General features: G+C 43.3%; 1 protein-coding gene across 4 annotated transcripts in view; it reads left to right on the top strand.

The window, feature by feature from the left end:
• Nucleotides 1–17404, top strand: part of LOC111967700 (rho guanine nucleotide exchange factor 10-like protein) — a 114508-nt gene that overhangs the window by 60815 nt on the left and 36289 nt on the right. For all 4 annotated transcript variants that reach the window (XM_023992991.3, XM_023992975.3, XM_023992983.2 and 1 more), the window contains 2 exons: nucleotides 1718–1836; nucleotides 12594–12680. In XM_023992991.3, coding sequence (XP_023848759.1) covers nucleotides 1718–1836; nucleotides 12594–12680 — 206 coding nt within the window. The remainder of the gene's footprint in view (nucleotides 1–1717; nucleotides 1837–12593; nucleotides 12681–17404) is intronic.

Genomic DNA, 17404 nt, shown 5'->3' on the forward strand with positions numbered 1-17404 from the left:
ATGTCTTAAAGTAATGATGGACTGTCGTTTCTCTTTGTTTATTTAAGCTGTTCTTTCCATAATATGGACTTGGTCTTTTATCAAATAGGGTAATCTTCTGTATACCACCCCTACCTTGTCACAACACAACTGATGGGCTCAAATGCATTAAGAAGGAAAGAAATTCCACAAATGTACTTTTAACAAGGCACTTCTGTTAATTGAAATGCATTCCAGGTGACTATCTCATGAAGCTGGTTGAGAAAATGCCAAGAGTGTGCAAAGCTGTCATCAAGGCAACGTGTGGCTACTCAAATATAAAATATGTTTTGATTTGTTTAACACTTTTTTGGTTACGGCATGATTCCATATGTGTTATTTCATAGTTGTGATGTCTTCACTATTATTCTACAATGTAGAAAATAGTAAAAATAAAGAAAAACCCTGGAATGAGTAGGTGCGTCTAAACTTTTGACTGGTACTGTATATTTAGGCAATAAGGCACAAAGGGGTGTGGTATATGGCCAATATGCCATGGCTAAGGGCTGTTCTTACGCATGACGCAATGCGGCATGCCTGGATACAGCCCTTAGCCTTGGTATACTGGCCATATACCACAAACCCCCGAGGTGCCTTATTGCTATTATAAACTGGTTACCAACGTAATTAGAGCAGTAAAAGGTTTTTGTCATATCTGTGGTATACGGTCTGATATATCACGGCTGTCAGCCAATCAGCATTCAGGGCTCGAACCCAGTTTATCTAATTATCTTTAGAAAAGCAGAATAAGGGTTTAAAAGCAGTGCAACATCCTGAGGTAGTATATCACCTGCAAATTGACTCCCTCTTTTTGTGTACCAGTCCTGTTAAGAGAAACCATCTGAAATGTTATGATTTGTGGAGACCAAACTCAACTAATTGGCCCTTAAGTCTGCTGTATTCCTACCTGCACTGCAACAGCCAAACAACAAGTAAACAACCGTGCCTGTCAAATGAACTGGTCGCACATCTCAAACCAAATGAGGAGTTTAGGCTACACTGGGATGTTAACGCTTTGGAAACAGCAACTCTGTATTTCTGTGGCTTATTACATATTGATGTATGCAGTTATGCACAAGACACAGGGAGTAAATTAAAACAAGCTGTTTGATTGCACACAAAATTGTGTTTTAGTTAGTTGCAATTGACAGTTACTAAATTACTTAATGGAGGAATGTTGGCAGATCTGTGTTGTGCCTGGTGAGGGGGTGCATAGTGGCTTCAAGGTATTCAGACGGCGTGCACAAGCCAAATTCTCTCCTTTATTAACTACAATCCGGCAGATGCCTTTCTCCTGCTGTGGTGGAATCTTACTGTTGTTTTGAATCTCATAAAGGCTCATTACCAGTACCTTAATCAGTGTTGAGGCCTAGCGTGGGGCTGCTACGCGTGGGTTGTACCTGGCCCCATCTCTCCCTGCCTCTGGCTGATTACACACACACAATGCTAATTATCCTACATACTCATATTTCATACCTGAAGCCAATTCATTGTGTTACACTTTGTTTCTGAAACAAGAAAATAGACCCGTGCCCACTTTGTTCAGGTATTGCATATTTTTAAGAAGCATAGGAAGTGAATGRTTATTGGAGTGGGTCCTAAAGAGCCCATTTTGCTTAACGGAAGAAAAATATAGTTATTTAGGCCATTAACAACATATAATTGAGTGGAAGTAAAACCTGTCATCCTTTTCTTCTAGGAGAGGAGAACACACCAGGATGGTTCTGTGCAGAAGATGAAGGGAAGACCATGGCACCATTTTGGCCTTTACTCACCTGCCGTGTGCCTGTCTTCGCCACCAAATCCTCGGACAGGAAGGTGAGTTCCAGCTTCAAAAGCCTCTTTGTTCGGCTCAAGTCGTCTAGTTAAACAGACTAGTGTGCGGTCTTCAATAGTTTTAAGGATTGTTTCTCAGACATGAACGGAGATACACTGTATGGCTTAACAGAATGGCCGCAACCCATCGACATCACCACTCAATCAATAATCACAGCATCTACAAGCAGAGAATGAGGGGCATGTCTACTGTGCTACATTGCAGTGCAGTTAAACACAGTCTTTTCCCATTGACGGGTAATCAAAGAGTACTTGCTGCTGCACCCCAGGAGCTAAAAATACACCATCTCAGGGAGGATCTCACTCCAATGGTCCTAGAGTCTTGGAACAGTACATTCCCCAGCAACGCTGGCTAGAAAGTGGCGATCAATAGAGCCTGTTAAGAGTTGGGAGCCTCGCATAAATCAACTGGCAAACTGTAAGAGATGGACTAAAAGGTTTTCAGGACTCAGTCAAAAAGGTATCAAATCAATTTGCAGTGGCTGGAAGATGATATTTCTGACTACATTTTCAGCTATAATGTGGTTACGGGGCTTGCAGTGCAAGGTGGGTGGGGGATGCCAAATTACCATGGCCACCAGGGGAGGACGTTATAAAGTGATCATGCAATTACCTTAATGGCTATGGGACACCTAAGCATAAATCAATGTTCTGACATTAGATTAAGATCCCACACAACCCAATAGTCTGTCTGGAAGCCATATGGGCAACGGAGCAAGGGGGGTCCTCGGCAGCTGGAACAGTAGAGTCTGGAGGAGACAAACATCCCTCTGTATTATTGTGGGTTTTAGAACGTTCCCAAAGGATCGCATGGAGCTTCTGGATTCTTCTACTAATGTCTGGTACACCTGCTGAGAGAGTGAGCCAAGGCAATTAATGGATTTGGAGCCAGCAGGACCACACTGCCTCAGAGGATTTGCCCACATTCTCTTTTCCTAACACAAACAAATGAGACACCTGAGCATGCCAACCAAAGGGCATGGAAACCATGTCTGTTATATGAGCTGACCACAAAATTGCCTGATAGCGAACTATTTTCTCGGGATGAGAGACATTGTTGTTGTTGTTTGTGATTACATGAACGTGCGGGTGAGTTTCTGAAATGTATGTTTATGCATGCGTGTGTGCCTGCACTGTGCGTCTGTGTTCACATTAGCTGTTGCTGGAGCGCATGTGGGAACAGGGGGCTGGAAGAGGCAAGCTGAATGTGTTTTCTCTTTAACCAAAAGAAGGTGGCATTAAAGGGAGTGACTAAGTCTTCCATGCAGAACAGCCTGTGAWTAGGGGCTTAACTCAACAACAGACCCCTCCCCCRTCTCTTTTTCTATCCCTACCTCTCTCTCATTCTTTCTCCCTCTCTTTATCATCCTCTCTTTCTCTCACTCTCTTTCTCTCACTCCGTCCCTCCCTTTCTGTCTCTCTCTCTCTTCTCTCTCCAGCTCAGCCTTTGCACTACCACTGGGAAGCACACGCCTATACGTGCCAAAGCTCCCAACATCTCTTTCTCCAGTGTTGGCAGCCTCACTTGGCAGTCTGACTTACAGTGAGGGCAAGAAAAAAAAAAAAAAAGAGATGTGGCTGAAGGAGCCAGAGCCGTTTCCAACAGAAAATAAAGTTCTAAAGCAGCGTAGCATGAACATGCGAGCAGAGCGCGGGTCACCTGAGGGAGCTCTGCCAACTGATCACTGCTGTGCGCTCTGGACTCTGCTCACTGGGAGATGGAGAGGGCTGCTGGGCAGACTCGTTAGGCACCGGAGATAACCCTTATCACAAGTCTCTGTTGAGTGAGATCAGTAGGGATTGACTGACACAAACGCACACGCACGCACGCACACACTCACACACATACGAGACCCAGTCTATCAGGCATAGTTTGCCCCACTTCTGAGGCACATAAGCAGAAGCTAATGTAGCACATCCTGTAGCCCTTTGTTGTGCTTGGAATTAATTATAATCTCTCAACCATGCAATTCCTCAAACTTTAAACTGTACTGTATGTTGAAATCAGGTCTTTGTAGAATATATTATGTTATTAGGACACCATACCTCTACCCCACTGCCCACCTCACCAACCATGTGAACTTGAAGTTCATTTAACTAATACTGAGGAGTGAAAMAGATGGCTGTTTCAAAATGCCCAAGGAGCAGGCCGTAGGCTGTTGCCTGTGTCTAAGTGCTGGGTGGTAAAATYATTTTAGTTGGCTTACAGTCTGTGGTGCTCAGCTTGAATCCCCCAGCCAGGGCCCAGCTCTCCTTCCACCACTCCACTCTCCTCCAATCTCCATCCTGAGTAGGCATCTGAATGTCACAGGGATGTGGTCTGCTGTGTTTTCAAGGCCACCCATTTCCATTCCATCTAGCATATGTCACACTCAGACGCTCCAAGGCTGGACTAATGGAGCGGATGCAATGATGATGATCCCCACTATCCTAGAGCAGATGAGTGGTTTAGTGTATCATATAGCAGCTCCATTGAGAACTTTGTATGTGTGTGTGTATGTGAGCATGTGTGTGTGTGTGTGTCTGTGATGAACCTGTCTTTACACAGCAGAAACCCTCCACGTATCCTCCAGACTGAAAAGGCCACATCCTCAGCGCCTCGTAGYGCTCTCACAGATCCAAGACCACAAAGAAAACAAATGTCACCATATTCCGTTTATGAGGCATTAGGAGAAGGAAAGAAGCTGGGGATGGCTGGTATGCAGCAGTAGAGCTCTTATACTACTTTTGGGGATTTCATCATGTAGGCTTTGAAGTGGAGAATGACAAGCTGGAAAAAGGGTTTGGGCTGCATCAGGGTTAGCCTTATTTTTCTCTTTTTTTTGAGAGGATTATCTCCTGTGTCTCGGAACAGAGACTGGCTGGCTTGCATCTCGGCCTAATACACTCAATTAGTTCACAGAGATCACTAGCCTCGCTAAGCAAGGTCACTGTTATTTGTTTTTTAAATCTATTAAATAGACGTCATGGCGAGACCATCTCCTTTGTTCCCTTCATTGAGTGCAGTGGAGAAACATTGAACATGGTCACTGGGGTCTCTGCGCTGGACTTGTTGTGCGTGTTTGTGCTGCTTGCTGTGCATGTCCCTCCCGCTCTCCGTCTCATCCATCTTTCCTGCTGATGGTGGGGATAAGAGAGCAGGCAGTGGCGTGTTCTACGACTGGCCCTAAAGGAGTGATTCAGTGCTGGAGAGGAGTTTGRAGAGGGGCCATCATCACTGGTCTCAGGCTGTAAGTGTTGGAGTCTATTTATAGCTTTGTTGGGTTTGAAAGAACTGCTGATTTACGACAATACTGACTTAAAGCTGTTATGGCGTTGGTGACAAAGGTGGCTCGATTGGAAGGCTGTATGTGTGTTGCTCACCACACTGTAGACGACGTGCCCATGAAATATGGATCAAAAAAGAGGGAGAAAAATGGAAAGGGAGAAAGCCTTTTCCCTGATGATGAAACATCCGTATGTTGATTTTTCTCTCTCTTCCCAACATGGTTTTGGGTAAAGTCATCAAGATGACACCTTATGCAATCGCTCTCTTCCTCGTTTCTTCACAAAGGTCGTTCTTTTATTTTCTGAGCAGCAGATATCATCCTCCTCTCTGATTTGTGGGGAACAGATGCCACAGCATGGATTAAAAGCTCTTCCTTGACACAGATCCGCTGGGGCGTAGCAGGCTCCCTTTCTAGTCTCCAGCGCTATCCCTCTGGCAAACACAAACACACAAACAGCAGGGTGCAAAAGTGCCTGAGCCTGTCTGTTTGGAAAGTACACACTGTCCCCACAGCCATGTTCCCCAGCTCTCATCAAGGCTTTGCTTTATTAATTGCTAAAGCCGTAACCTCCCCAGCTCCCCTGTCTCACAGGAGTGGTGTGATTCATTAGGAGGGCTATAGATTTTTGGTGAAGGAGGGTTCATTTCAAACAGCCCTAATCTGCTGCTTGTTTATTCATCTCATTCTCCTCTCTCCTGGCGTGTCACCCAGCATCAGAGGAGAACTGATCTCTCCACACAAACAGACTGCCGCTGCTCATCCTCACAGTTCAAACGGGGCAAGGCGACAGGCCCTCGGAGGGAGGATTATAGGGATGCAGGAGGAAGTGTCAATCTGATTTCTCTGTGCTAGCTGGATCACAGCAGACGTGTCGCCTGGACTGATACGGCCAGGCCTCCTGGTCAATGCTGCGGGGTTGCTGGGCTCAGCAAAAGAAAAACTGCTTAAGTCCACCTTGTCACCATCGCGGGGACACAGTGACAGCACACAATCTCATACTGCTTAATACTCCTCATCAAAGACACACTCACTACAGGGTCAGGGCAAACTTCTGGCATTTAGAGAAAACAACTCACTGTGAGTTGTCTATTCCAACATCTTCACCAAGGTGTAGTGTAGACAGTGGCCGAGCTCTCATCTTTGTGGATCTCTTTATGTCAGCACTAAAGACTATCAGATGCCAAGCGTATTGAGCCAAGATAATGTTTTATATTGATGGTGATAGTCAGCACAAACTCAGCCCACCTCAGCCTTCTGCTGTGTAGATTGGTCTATCTCTCCTGTGAGTAGTGTTAGTGCTGTGCCGATTTGTAGGGACTTCAGAGGTAAACWCAAAAAGCACTGATGAAGTATGAGTTTTATTTGAAATATACCTAAATTATGGTAATGAAATATGAAGTATGAAGACAGGATTAATCACGTGCTTTACATTATCATCCTTTCAGGCCTCTGAATTATGTCGACATCATTATGAGTTGTTTGTGTGATTACCATGGTATTTAAAAGGTTTTCACAACCCTCTGTTTTTCCTTGCTTAAAGCTCTTTCAGTCTGGCTTCCATCCATGTCTTCTCTTCTCTTTTCTACTGCTCTCCATACCAACAGAGGGCAGTGTGGTGCTAGTGTTCAGATGCAGGGGCAYCCTGAGCCATTGCACTGCTTGACTGCGAGGTCATCTGCAAAGGGGCTGATCCGTCGTTGTGACAGTTAACATACTAATTACTGTGAATCATACGTTCTCTAGCAATGCCTTGGAGAGGGGAGGGCCGCTCCCGTCCTCCACCCCCCTCCACCCCTGAACCAGTGTCTCACTTCACTCTGTTCCTGTCAAGATAGTGCACAGACAAATTGTACAACCAGGAGGGGAACACAGTAGATGGGCTAAATGTTAGCCTGCTGATGTAAACATTCCTCCTTTTGTATGATATAAAAGGATACTCTAATGTGCCAGAATATGAAATCCCTGCATCACTGAAGAGAAAGCAAATGAGTTCTGCATCCCACCCTGTTCTACCCTGTTCTGAATGTTCCAGTGTGTTTGTTCTGTTGGTTTGTTCTGTCTTTCTCTCGGTTTGTTCTCTCCTTCTCTCTGTTCTTCTCTACTAATTACTCTGTCAGTCTCCCCTCTACCGGAACAATACATGGCCCACTGCCAGGTCTTACAAGAACACTAGCTACCTCCATGTAGAAAACTGTAAGACAAAACAAAAGGGCACCCTCTTTTGAGCACATAGTGGCTAATTGACTACCGTGTTCATATTCCATAATGTAATAGTTCTTCCCTGTTGCCAGAAGTTGGCTTGATTTTCTTACTGTCCAGAAAAGTGGGTGAGCAAATGAATCAAGTCTTACCTTACAAAAGCAGAAAACTGATTAATATTTTTGAGAGAGTCTTGCATTGAATTTCTGTTTTGTTGAGCCAATCTGGCCACYATAGAATGGGTTCCAAGGATGGCAGGGGAAATTTGAAACCCAAGATATTACTCCTTGATCCTATGTAGAGACGGCCTGGCAACTGTGTCCACGTCCCCCRGTTTTTGTCTCAGTGGGTACCAGAGGACCCTTTGTTCTGAGTTCCATGCCATCTGATCAGGAGGATTAAAAAGCCTCTGCCACACACCCTGTGCCTCCCGTTCGGTGCCATCCAGGATCCCTGTCGAGACAGAGTTGTYGTTGTGGAATCTTATAGGTGGGCAGAGATCACCATAGCCTAGCACAACTGGGCCTCATGCAGATAGATGTGTGCCTGGCAGGGATAGATGGGGGGAGGCGATTGACGCCACAGAGAACTCTTGGCCCGTGGTCCTCTTTTGAAACCCATTATTCGACGGACAGTCCATCGCTTTCCTCCAGGGAAGTTGGAGCCGCACGCCATTGCCGCTGGAGCCAGCGGGGATGGAGAGAGCGACATGCAGAATGTGCATCACATTGGCTGGACGTGTTGCTATTGCTCAGCGAGCAGCTGAGAAGGACACGTGGAACAGACAAATCTGAGTTTGTTGAGTCACGAATTTCAGTTTGTGATTTCCTGACAATGTCAGGCCACACTCAGAGCAGATATATGCAAAACTATTCTTCCACTTCATTCCACTTATTGCCTGATCTGATCTGTGGAACAGCCAAAGGAGATACCGAATCTTTACTTTACAGACAATACTTATTAAATTGAAGGAGACATCCCTGGCCAGGCTTAATAATAAGCTGATATCTGTATGTTTATCCCAGAGCTTTAACCACACTGTGAGCTTAGCTGCAGGACAATATAGAGTTAAAACAGAAAGCYGCTGCACCCTATTCAATCCATTCCTACTGCTGCAGATGGTTTAATCATAGTCTTTCAATAACTTTYAATATTCTGAGTAATAGAGGGCTGCAAGCACAGACGGTGGTTGACGCTCATTMAATTTAAATCGCTGGATGACATCCAGATCATGAAATGATAACATGAGCAGAGTGTCTTAACTTTGATCCAGCCATCTTTCTGGGTTAGATTCACTGGAGGATATTGAACAACAACTAACAAGCAAACACAGGGCTGTCCCTTTGGTGGCAGTGCCATGTGCTCCTTAGACTGGAAGCTGTCTAAGAGAGGGTCTCTACACATACTGACACTGACTGTGTGGGCTTTAACTGACTGCTACTCTATTGATTAAATGCAATTGGGTGCGAGTGCCGGAGCCAGTCAATTATCAGTTAATAAACAGCAGAAGTTTTCTATTAGTGCCTGTTAGTGCGTGTGATTGTTGCTATGTGGAATTGACCAGGAGAGGGGAAGGGAGGTGATGTGAGGAGCGTTGCCTTGGGTGTATTATACCTAACTCCATTGGGTTGATTTTTCTTGGCCGGTTTTGTTATTGTAATTCTGAGCTTAAAATATAATACATCTGCAAACAAACTCACAATTCTTTGCTGGGCAGGCCCAAACTGTAAGCTCAGGAATCACACTCCAGAATGAATCCCACAATTGGTAATACAGCACACTATCCAATAAAGAGAATCCATTACACAAGAAAGAATGGAGCCAGACAATGCAATGCCTGCTTGCTGCAGTGTGACTACTCATTGATAACGTTACAAACCTCCAGTGGGTTCGATGCATGTGCCTCGTAGAAGTGCGCACAGCGATCGTCACACATCTAATGTGTGGTAAATTTAGACACAGTGGAACATAGATTTCACAGCAGTTGCACAGGAACATAACACCTCCACCGGTGTTTCCCTCAGTAAGTCATCCCTCCCTTGTGGAACCAGAGACAAAAGCCTGACAACACATGCCAACTGTATAAATAGCATAAAACATGGTTCTATTGTGGACTGTTACCAGTGACAATACCTTCAATCAAAGGCCAGCTTTTTGGATTTGACTGCAGGTGCTAATGCATATTACTCTCTGGCTGCCATTGATGTAAGCTAAAACATGAATGGTGACTATCATAGGGGGGAGGCCAGTCCCTGATGATGTATGTAGGAATATCTACAGCTATAGCTCTTTCRCCTGTCTTCCAGCATGCTGCAATGCAGGCTATGGCCTACACTAACCATAGTGGCCACCTAGAGGCGGCATATGGGCTGGCGCCCCCTTGGGGTAATGGGTGGGACGAGCCCAGTGTCGGGAGTTGGGTTATTGGGAACCTACAGCTGGGAGACCGCCCTCTCATTCCATCAACAAACCTCAATTTAATTAGCTCACCTGCTGATCACTAGGTAGCCTAGTGGTTAGAGCATTGGGCCAGTAACCGAAAGGTTGCTAGATTGATTCCCAGAGCTGACAAGGTAAAAAGTTGTCGTTCTGCCCCTGAACAAGGCAGTTAACCCACTGTTCCTAGGCCGTCATTGAAAATAAGAATTTGTTCTTAACTGACTTGCCTAGTTAAATAAAGGTTAACATTTTTTTTTTTTTAATCCCCTCCATCTCTTTCACCCATTCCCCAAAGTCCTCCGTCAAAAATAACATTCGATCTGGCTTACCTGCCTCCCTACATCCTCCCTCCATCCTCCACCTCCAACTTGGATCTCCTCTTCTGATTGGCAATTACCTTAGCGGAATCTTGTATCACAATGATTTTTAAATGGTTCCTCACTGATACCTTATCAGTATTGGCAACCTCAATGGCGTGTGCATCGCTCAAAACCACACGTGGCCTCTGTACCTTTCAATGCTCATTTTAGGTTGAACTGGTGTTTATACAGCTTGATTTGTTTACACCTACCAGCATTATTTTTAAGGTATTTTGATTTGTGATTTATATTATTGAGTGTACACTTCAGCGGTGGGCAATCTATCTTGCTGGGAGCATTTAATTCCATTCGGTCGAGGTCCTAGCTACATGTGTGTATATATACAGTATACCTGGGACAGGAAGGGTATATATAGAGGGACAGTTCTGATAGAGTAGGGATCCCTTTAGTATTAGCTGACTTTCTCCAGAGAGTGCTAACAGACAAAGCAATTGCCGTCTGTGAAGATTGCCCGCGAAGGCTAGCTGTCTCCGGTGACTGATAAAACCCACCGTCTGCAGCCCACAAAACCACCACCATCCCATCGCTACTGCTGCTGTCCCTCTGGTTCAGCTACCAGCCTCTTCCTCCTAACCTCAGGGCTTCCATATGGGGCCCTATTATGACTGCTGTTTAATTACCAATCAAAAAACAGCTCACTCCTCTTAAGGGATGGCTAGCCGAGAGGGAGAGAGAGGGAGAGACAGAATGAGAGAGAAATAGCTCACATGGGCTCTTTAAGCAGAGAGAGAAGACAAAGGGTGAGGGAGAGCAAAAAATTGATGGAGAGAGAGAGAGACAGTGCATCTGCATGATGAATGTGAATAGATGTAGAGAGACAGAGGGAGTGTGGAGGACAGATGGGCAGAAGCAGTCATCTGGCCGACATAATTTTTCTGGGGATGTGTTTGTGTTTACAAACAGACCCTGCCAGGGAGAGAGGGAGGGACTTAGCAAATTAATGTTATAAATTATCCATGATTTATGTTTGCTGCCTTGGGGACAACAGTAAAAGGCGTGCAGCATCGATAGCTGACCCGGCTGAGCCTTATCCTCACCCTAGCACCACACAATTAGATGTTCCGTCTGCCATATGGCCCAGCATCACCACTTACACACATACACAATAATAAACATACCATCACGGCCATGGTGTTAGTCAGGGAGTCTGCGTGTCTGGACAGATGGGCATTTGTAAAGGAGACCTAGGTCTCATGTCTTCCCTGTTAAAATAAAGGTTAAATTAAAAATAAATAAATGCTCACAGTGCTGTGTCTCATGGGGACACTAAGGGATAGAAGCAGCAATTCATTGGCCAACACTGAAAGCCTCCAAGCCTAAGACTGCTGTTGTTGCTATTATTCTCTCGATGTCTATTTCTATACTTTTACAACTGACTCATGGATCTGAGAGCTGTGCTATTCCAAGCCAGTCATTGGCTTTTCATTGCAGCCATTCATACCGCTCCAACTCTGGACTGGTCTGTTATTGTCTACTCTAGACCCTCAGGAAATCTCAGGTAGGAGCCATTTCATTTCACACTCCTCCTTTCCCCCCCATGTATACTATAACTTTACAACCTTTTAGGTAATAGAAAATGTGTTGATGCTAAAGTGGCTCTTTCAACATCTATTCAAACACCCCCCAAAAAAGCTTCACTCAGGAGTAACAGAAAACAGATTGGCTGTAAGTGCTCTGCAGGTCCCAGGTACTAGCTGTGGTCTTTCACTTGTGAGGGCGCAAGTAGCACAAACCAAATACATGTACATTTATTGTATTTGAAGGGGTGTTGGGAAACAGAAGCTACAAAGGGCTGTGGGCAGTTGGTAGGATAGATCTAGACAGCAGTGAAACGGCAGGGGTTCCATTATAACCGTAAGAGCTATGGAGACCATTGTTCAAACTCTGGCCAGTTATTTTAGCCCAATCTAACTATTAGACAGTCATGAAAGGCCTTCGTAACAGGACGTCACTATTACGATTGACAAATGAAAAGCCTACATCCGTGTATTTGTTTATTTCGACTTTCGAAACAGTGGGTCCCAAACAATTTCCGATGCCTGGTGCAATTTCCCAATGCCGTACTGTCAGTTTGTCAGTAGGAGAATTGTGCTGTGAGCACTGCTTGAAAGTATTTTACCAATATGAAATGAGTGTCTTTTTTAGACAGCTGTTTATTTAAATCTAAAAACACCTCATTTGACAACTTAGAGCTGCTGAACATGGTAACACTTGTTGATAATGGAACATGTGAACTGACCKCACACCACTGAGAAACGGGCCTACAGTATGTCATGGATGAGTCTAATCCTCCTACTAACCTCTATAAGCCGAGACAGATATAGATCCGTCTCCCACTATAAGAGCAACAGTAGCTCAACCATATGGGGATGATGAATATTGAATTATCTAAATGAACAAAACAACATGTAATATTTATGGTTACTTAATATTTGTTTTGTATCCCTTACAGCTTGAAGCTGCCCTTCACAATCCGGTGCAGTGTGCTTTGCTGGGCTTCTCTGCAGCGAGCACCTCGCTACCTCAAGGCTATCTCTGGGTGAGTGACTTACACATGCACAGTTTACAGGCACACATATACATACATGCATGCATGCACACAAACACACATGTGCACACAGAAGTATTTAAAAAAACATTAACCATGACACCTTTTGATACAAATATATCCTCTGTAATATTACATTTGTAGTGGCCTCAGGGTTGTTCACATCTATTAATCAAAAGTACAAAACATGTGGCAATGAAAGGGATACAAATAGTTTTTCTCTACAAAAACAAGTGTTGCCATGCAAACTGACCCTTCACTTTCATTTAGTATAGACCTTTTCAATTGTCAAAACAATAAGTTCTATATGCACCCACTAGAGGTTCCCCAGTAAACATCTGGCGCTAAAGAGCCCCATAATTGCTAGCTAGCTAGTTGGGGCGGCAGGTAGCCTAGTGGTCKGAGCGTTGGGCCAGTAACTGAAATGTTGCTAGATTGAATCCCTGAGCTGACAAGGTAAAAATCTGTCGTTCTGCAGCTGAACAAGGCAGTTAACCCACCGTCATTGTAAATAAGAATTTGTTTTTAACTGACTTGCCAAGTTAAATAAAGGTTAAATAAAAAATGTAATAAAAAGTTGGCTAGCTAGCACAAAATGACAAGTTCGTATTTCTTGATCCAACCAAAAAACAGAACAAACTAGTTATATACACACATTGATTTGTTGCTATCAGATCCACTAAACAAAATCATCAGACAATGTTTATTTCCTGTTGATTATCTGTTTGCTCTGGTGGTGTTACATATGGKTAGCACAGCAAATAGCCATATCACTAGTGTGATATGAAGGTAGAGAAAGATGAACTTACCTTGTTAGCCAGCTAATGTTAGATAGATGCATTTTTCTCARGGCAGCCAACATTATAACTAAACTAAATGTAGCTAGCATAACCTTGTGGTGATAATTGTAAACTGCATATTAATTGCACCAGGATGATACATAACATGAAGCAAACAAATTGCAACTTTATGTAAACTTTATTATTTTTAAATGAAGTCAAATTAACCATAAAATATTCCATTCTGCACACCCTCATGATCGTGATATTTAAGTGTTAATGCCCTTGAAGCCGATGTTTGGAGCATATATTGGCACAGGGTGTTGTTAGGCCTGAGACGAACTTGAGGGCCGGCAAACAGTGCCAATATATCCTCCAAACACCGGCTTCGAGGGCATTATCAATTTGTTTTTACAACGGGTTACAAACATATTCAAATAATGATTGACATATTTRCATTAAAAATGTTATTGTGATGAATTTATTCATACTATTTCATCCTTCCACAAGATATAGCCCCGATACAATTCTAGGGTTGCTACTCAAGCCGACAGGATGCAACCCAGACGTTCAGTATTTTTGTTCTGTATCTATGGACACGACCCAGCCGTTTGCTCTAAATGTTCCATTGCCATACTGGCTGGCAACATTCTGATCCCTTGCTTTTTAGCTAGCCAACTACGGCTAACTTAGTCACGTCTAAAAGTGCAGCCAGAATAACAGCAAAGTAGCTGCATTTTGCATTTGTTTAAACTGTTTTCTAGAGACATTTATTTGGATACATCCATAACATTGAGCAAATGAGGTGTGATTTCGCCTGACATAGAAAATGTGCTCACTCATCAGGACACTGTTGTTCAGATGAGCTAGCCAATAACACCACTAACACAAACACTTCAAACTGAAGCTGGAAAGACTGCAAACTAGCTGAATTTACCTTTTTTCAATTGACATTTCTTTGTATACAGTTGAAGTCGGAAGTTTATATACACCTTAGCCAAATACATTTAAACTCAGTTTTTCACAAATCCTGACATTTAATCCTAGTAAAAATWCCCTGTTTTAGGTCAGTTAGGACCACTTTATTTTAAGAATGTGAAATGTCACAATAATGGTACAGAGAATGGCTTATTTCAGCTTTTATTTCTTTCATCACGTTCCCAGTGGGTAAGAAGTTTACAMACACTCAATTAGTATTTGGTAGCATTGCCTTAAACAATTTAAACTTGGMTCAAATGTTTCAGATAGCCTTCCACAAGCTTCCCACAATAAATTGGATGAATTTTGGTCCATTCCTCCTGACAGAGCTGGTGTAACTGAGTCAGGTTTGTAGGCCTCCTTGCTCGCACATGCTTTTTTCCCTCCAAACTTAAGATGGGCATTATGGTCAAACAGTTATATTTTAGTTTCCTCAGACCAGAGGACATTTCTCCAAAAAGTACGATCTTTGTCCCCATGTGCAGCTGCAAACCGTAGTCTGACTTTTTTATGGCGGTTTTGGAGCAGTGGCTTCTTCCTTGCAGAGCGGCCTTTCAGGTTATGTCGATATAGGACTTGTTTTACTGTGGATATAGATACTTTTGTACCTGTTTCCTCCAGCATCTTCACAAGGTCCTTTGCTGTTGTTCTGGGATTGATTTGCACTTTTCGCACCAAAGTACATTAATCTCTAGGAGACAGAACGTGTCTCCTTCCTGAGTGGTATGACGGCTGCATAGTCCCATGGTGTTTATGCTTGCGTACTATTGTTTGTACAGATGAACGTGGTACCTTCAGACGTTTGGAAATTGCTCCCAAGGATGAACCAGAGTTGTGGAGGTCTACAATTTTTTATCTGAGGTCTTGGCTGATTTGTTAGGATTTTCCCATAATGTCAAGCAAAGAGGCACTGAGTTTGAAGGTAAGGCCTTGAAATACATCCACAGGTACACCTCCAATTGACTCAAATTATGTTAATTAGCCTATCAGAAGCTTCTAAAGCCATTACATCATTTTCTGGAATTGTCCAAGCTGTTTAAAGGCAGAGTCAACTTAGTGTATGTCAACTTCTGACCCACTGGAATTGTGATACAGTGAATTATAAGTGAAATAATCTGTCTGTAAACAATTGTTGGAAAAATTACTTGTGTCATGCACAAAGTAGATGTCCTAACCGACTTGCCAAAACTATAGTTTGTTAACAAGAAATTATTGGAGTGGTTGAAAAACAAGTTTTAATGACTCCAACCTAAGTGTATGTAAACTTCTGACTTCAACTGTATATCCATAAAAATTATGCCAGCTGATTCATGATTTCGACTGTTTGAGAAACGCTGCCTGCCTGTCTGTCTCGTCCCAACTCCCGACACGTTCAATACTATGGGACAGCTGGAGATCGAATTTGAATATTGAAACAATGTTGCAAATGTCGGAGAGACAGACAGCAAGGTTTTTTACAAATCTCCGCAGTTGAAAATGGCAATGTTAGTCTAAAATAAAAGTGAGATAATGTCTAGATGCTTTTTATAGTGGAGATCAAGTTTATAAATTGCTTGGCTGATGAGACAGTGGATTGTGCAGTCAGATGGAACAGAGTAAATAGGCATTTTAATGTCATAGATTTAGCCGGTGGTAATTTTTGGAATAGACACCGGCTGGTATGCGGTTTTAACCAATCAGCATTCAGGGTTAGGCCCACCCGTTGTATAATTGCTAATAATGTCTCTCTCCTGTGCATGTTATCCTTAAGGTCTACCGTCATTACAAGGATAGGGCTTGCACTAATCCAATTCATGGGGGCATGTACAGTAGCTGTAGAAGTCAAACCTGGTATCCTTCAACATGGTTAGCCTCATTAATTGTCTAATAAAAAAGAAAAACCCACACACTGATCTTGCCAGTATCAGCCTTTTATTTTCTTTCAAGTTATTAGCAAATGATCCCCACACACATAACTTCTCAGATGTGTGAGTACTTTTCCTATTTATTATAGTATCATTTCATATGAAGAAAACATATTAACAAAATGTTAACAATGTACAAGCCACATATACAAGTGCATTGGACATGCCCACAAGGCTAATACTAATCCCATCATATGTCTGCATTGGGCATGCATGCCATAAATAATATCACTTCTACTGTAACCAAAAGGGTAGAGCACGGATAGTGGAGGCAAGAGAAAATACCCTGTAGAGTGACCACAGTAAATGGTCACTTTTACATGGGCTGCAGAGTAGCCATGTAATGTATGAGTTCCATCCCTGTATGGCTGGCCGGGATGCAAACCCTAATCAAATGACACTTGTAGCTAGCATGCTAACCACTGGAGAAGGATGACAGTGAGTGTAGCAGAATGAAGCAAATAAGGGCAAAATTGCATGAGGAGATCCTCCCGCAGCTGAGATGCTTAAAGTATTAAAATATAGATACATTCATGATAGACAGGAGGAGACACTACTTGAAGTCTCAGGGGGGTGACATCACAGTGGCTACTAGAACTCACTTGCAGCTCACCTCTGCTACAGTCACACCCCTTTCACCTCCTATGCCACTGACAGTATAACTCAGCTGCCACAACTTACCCATTACTATCCATGCAGGCAATGCAGCGTGCTGCAATGCTTCTATGAACTTACATTTTCTAAAATAGATTCGTCCCCAGACGTAAAGGACCATCTCACCTTCAAATACACTTAAGAAAACAACTATACTAAGTTAGCTAGCTAGCTGTTTACAGCTGCGACGGAACAACTGTTGTTTACAAATGCACCCAAAGTTCTTTGGGGTTCCAGAGTTCACTTCCGCTCAAAAAGCCATTAAAATGGTATATACCAGAGTGTGGGAGAAATAAGACTACAGATGTTTTTTTTAATGAGTGGAGCAAATTGCACTGGCAGACAAAAGTGCCACAGTCCCTGGACTTGTTGGAATTTTGCTGGTTTTAAGAGGAACACT

This window comes from Salvelinus sp. IW2-2015, linkage group LG1 (genome assembly GCF_002910315.2).
Source record: "Salvelinus sp. IW2-2015 linkage group LG1, ASM291031v2, whole genome shotgun sequence".
NCBI classification, from domain to species: domain Eukaryota; kingdom Metazoa; phylum Chordata; class Actinopteri; order Salmoniformes; family Salmonidae; genus Salvelinus; species Salvelinus sp. IW2-2015.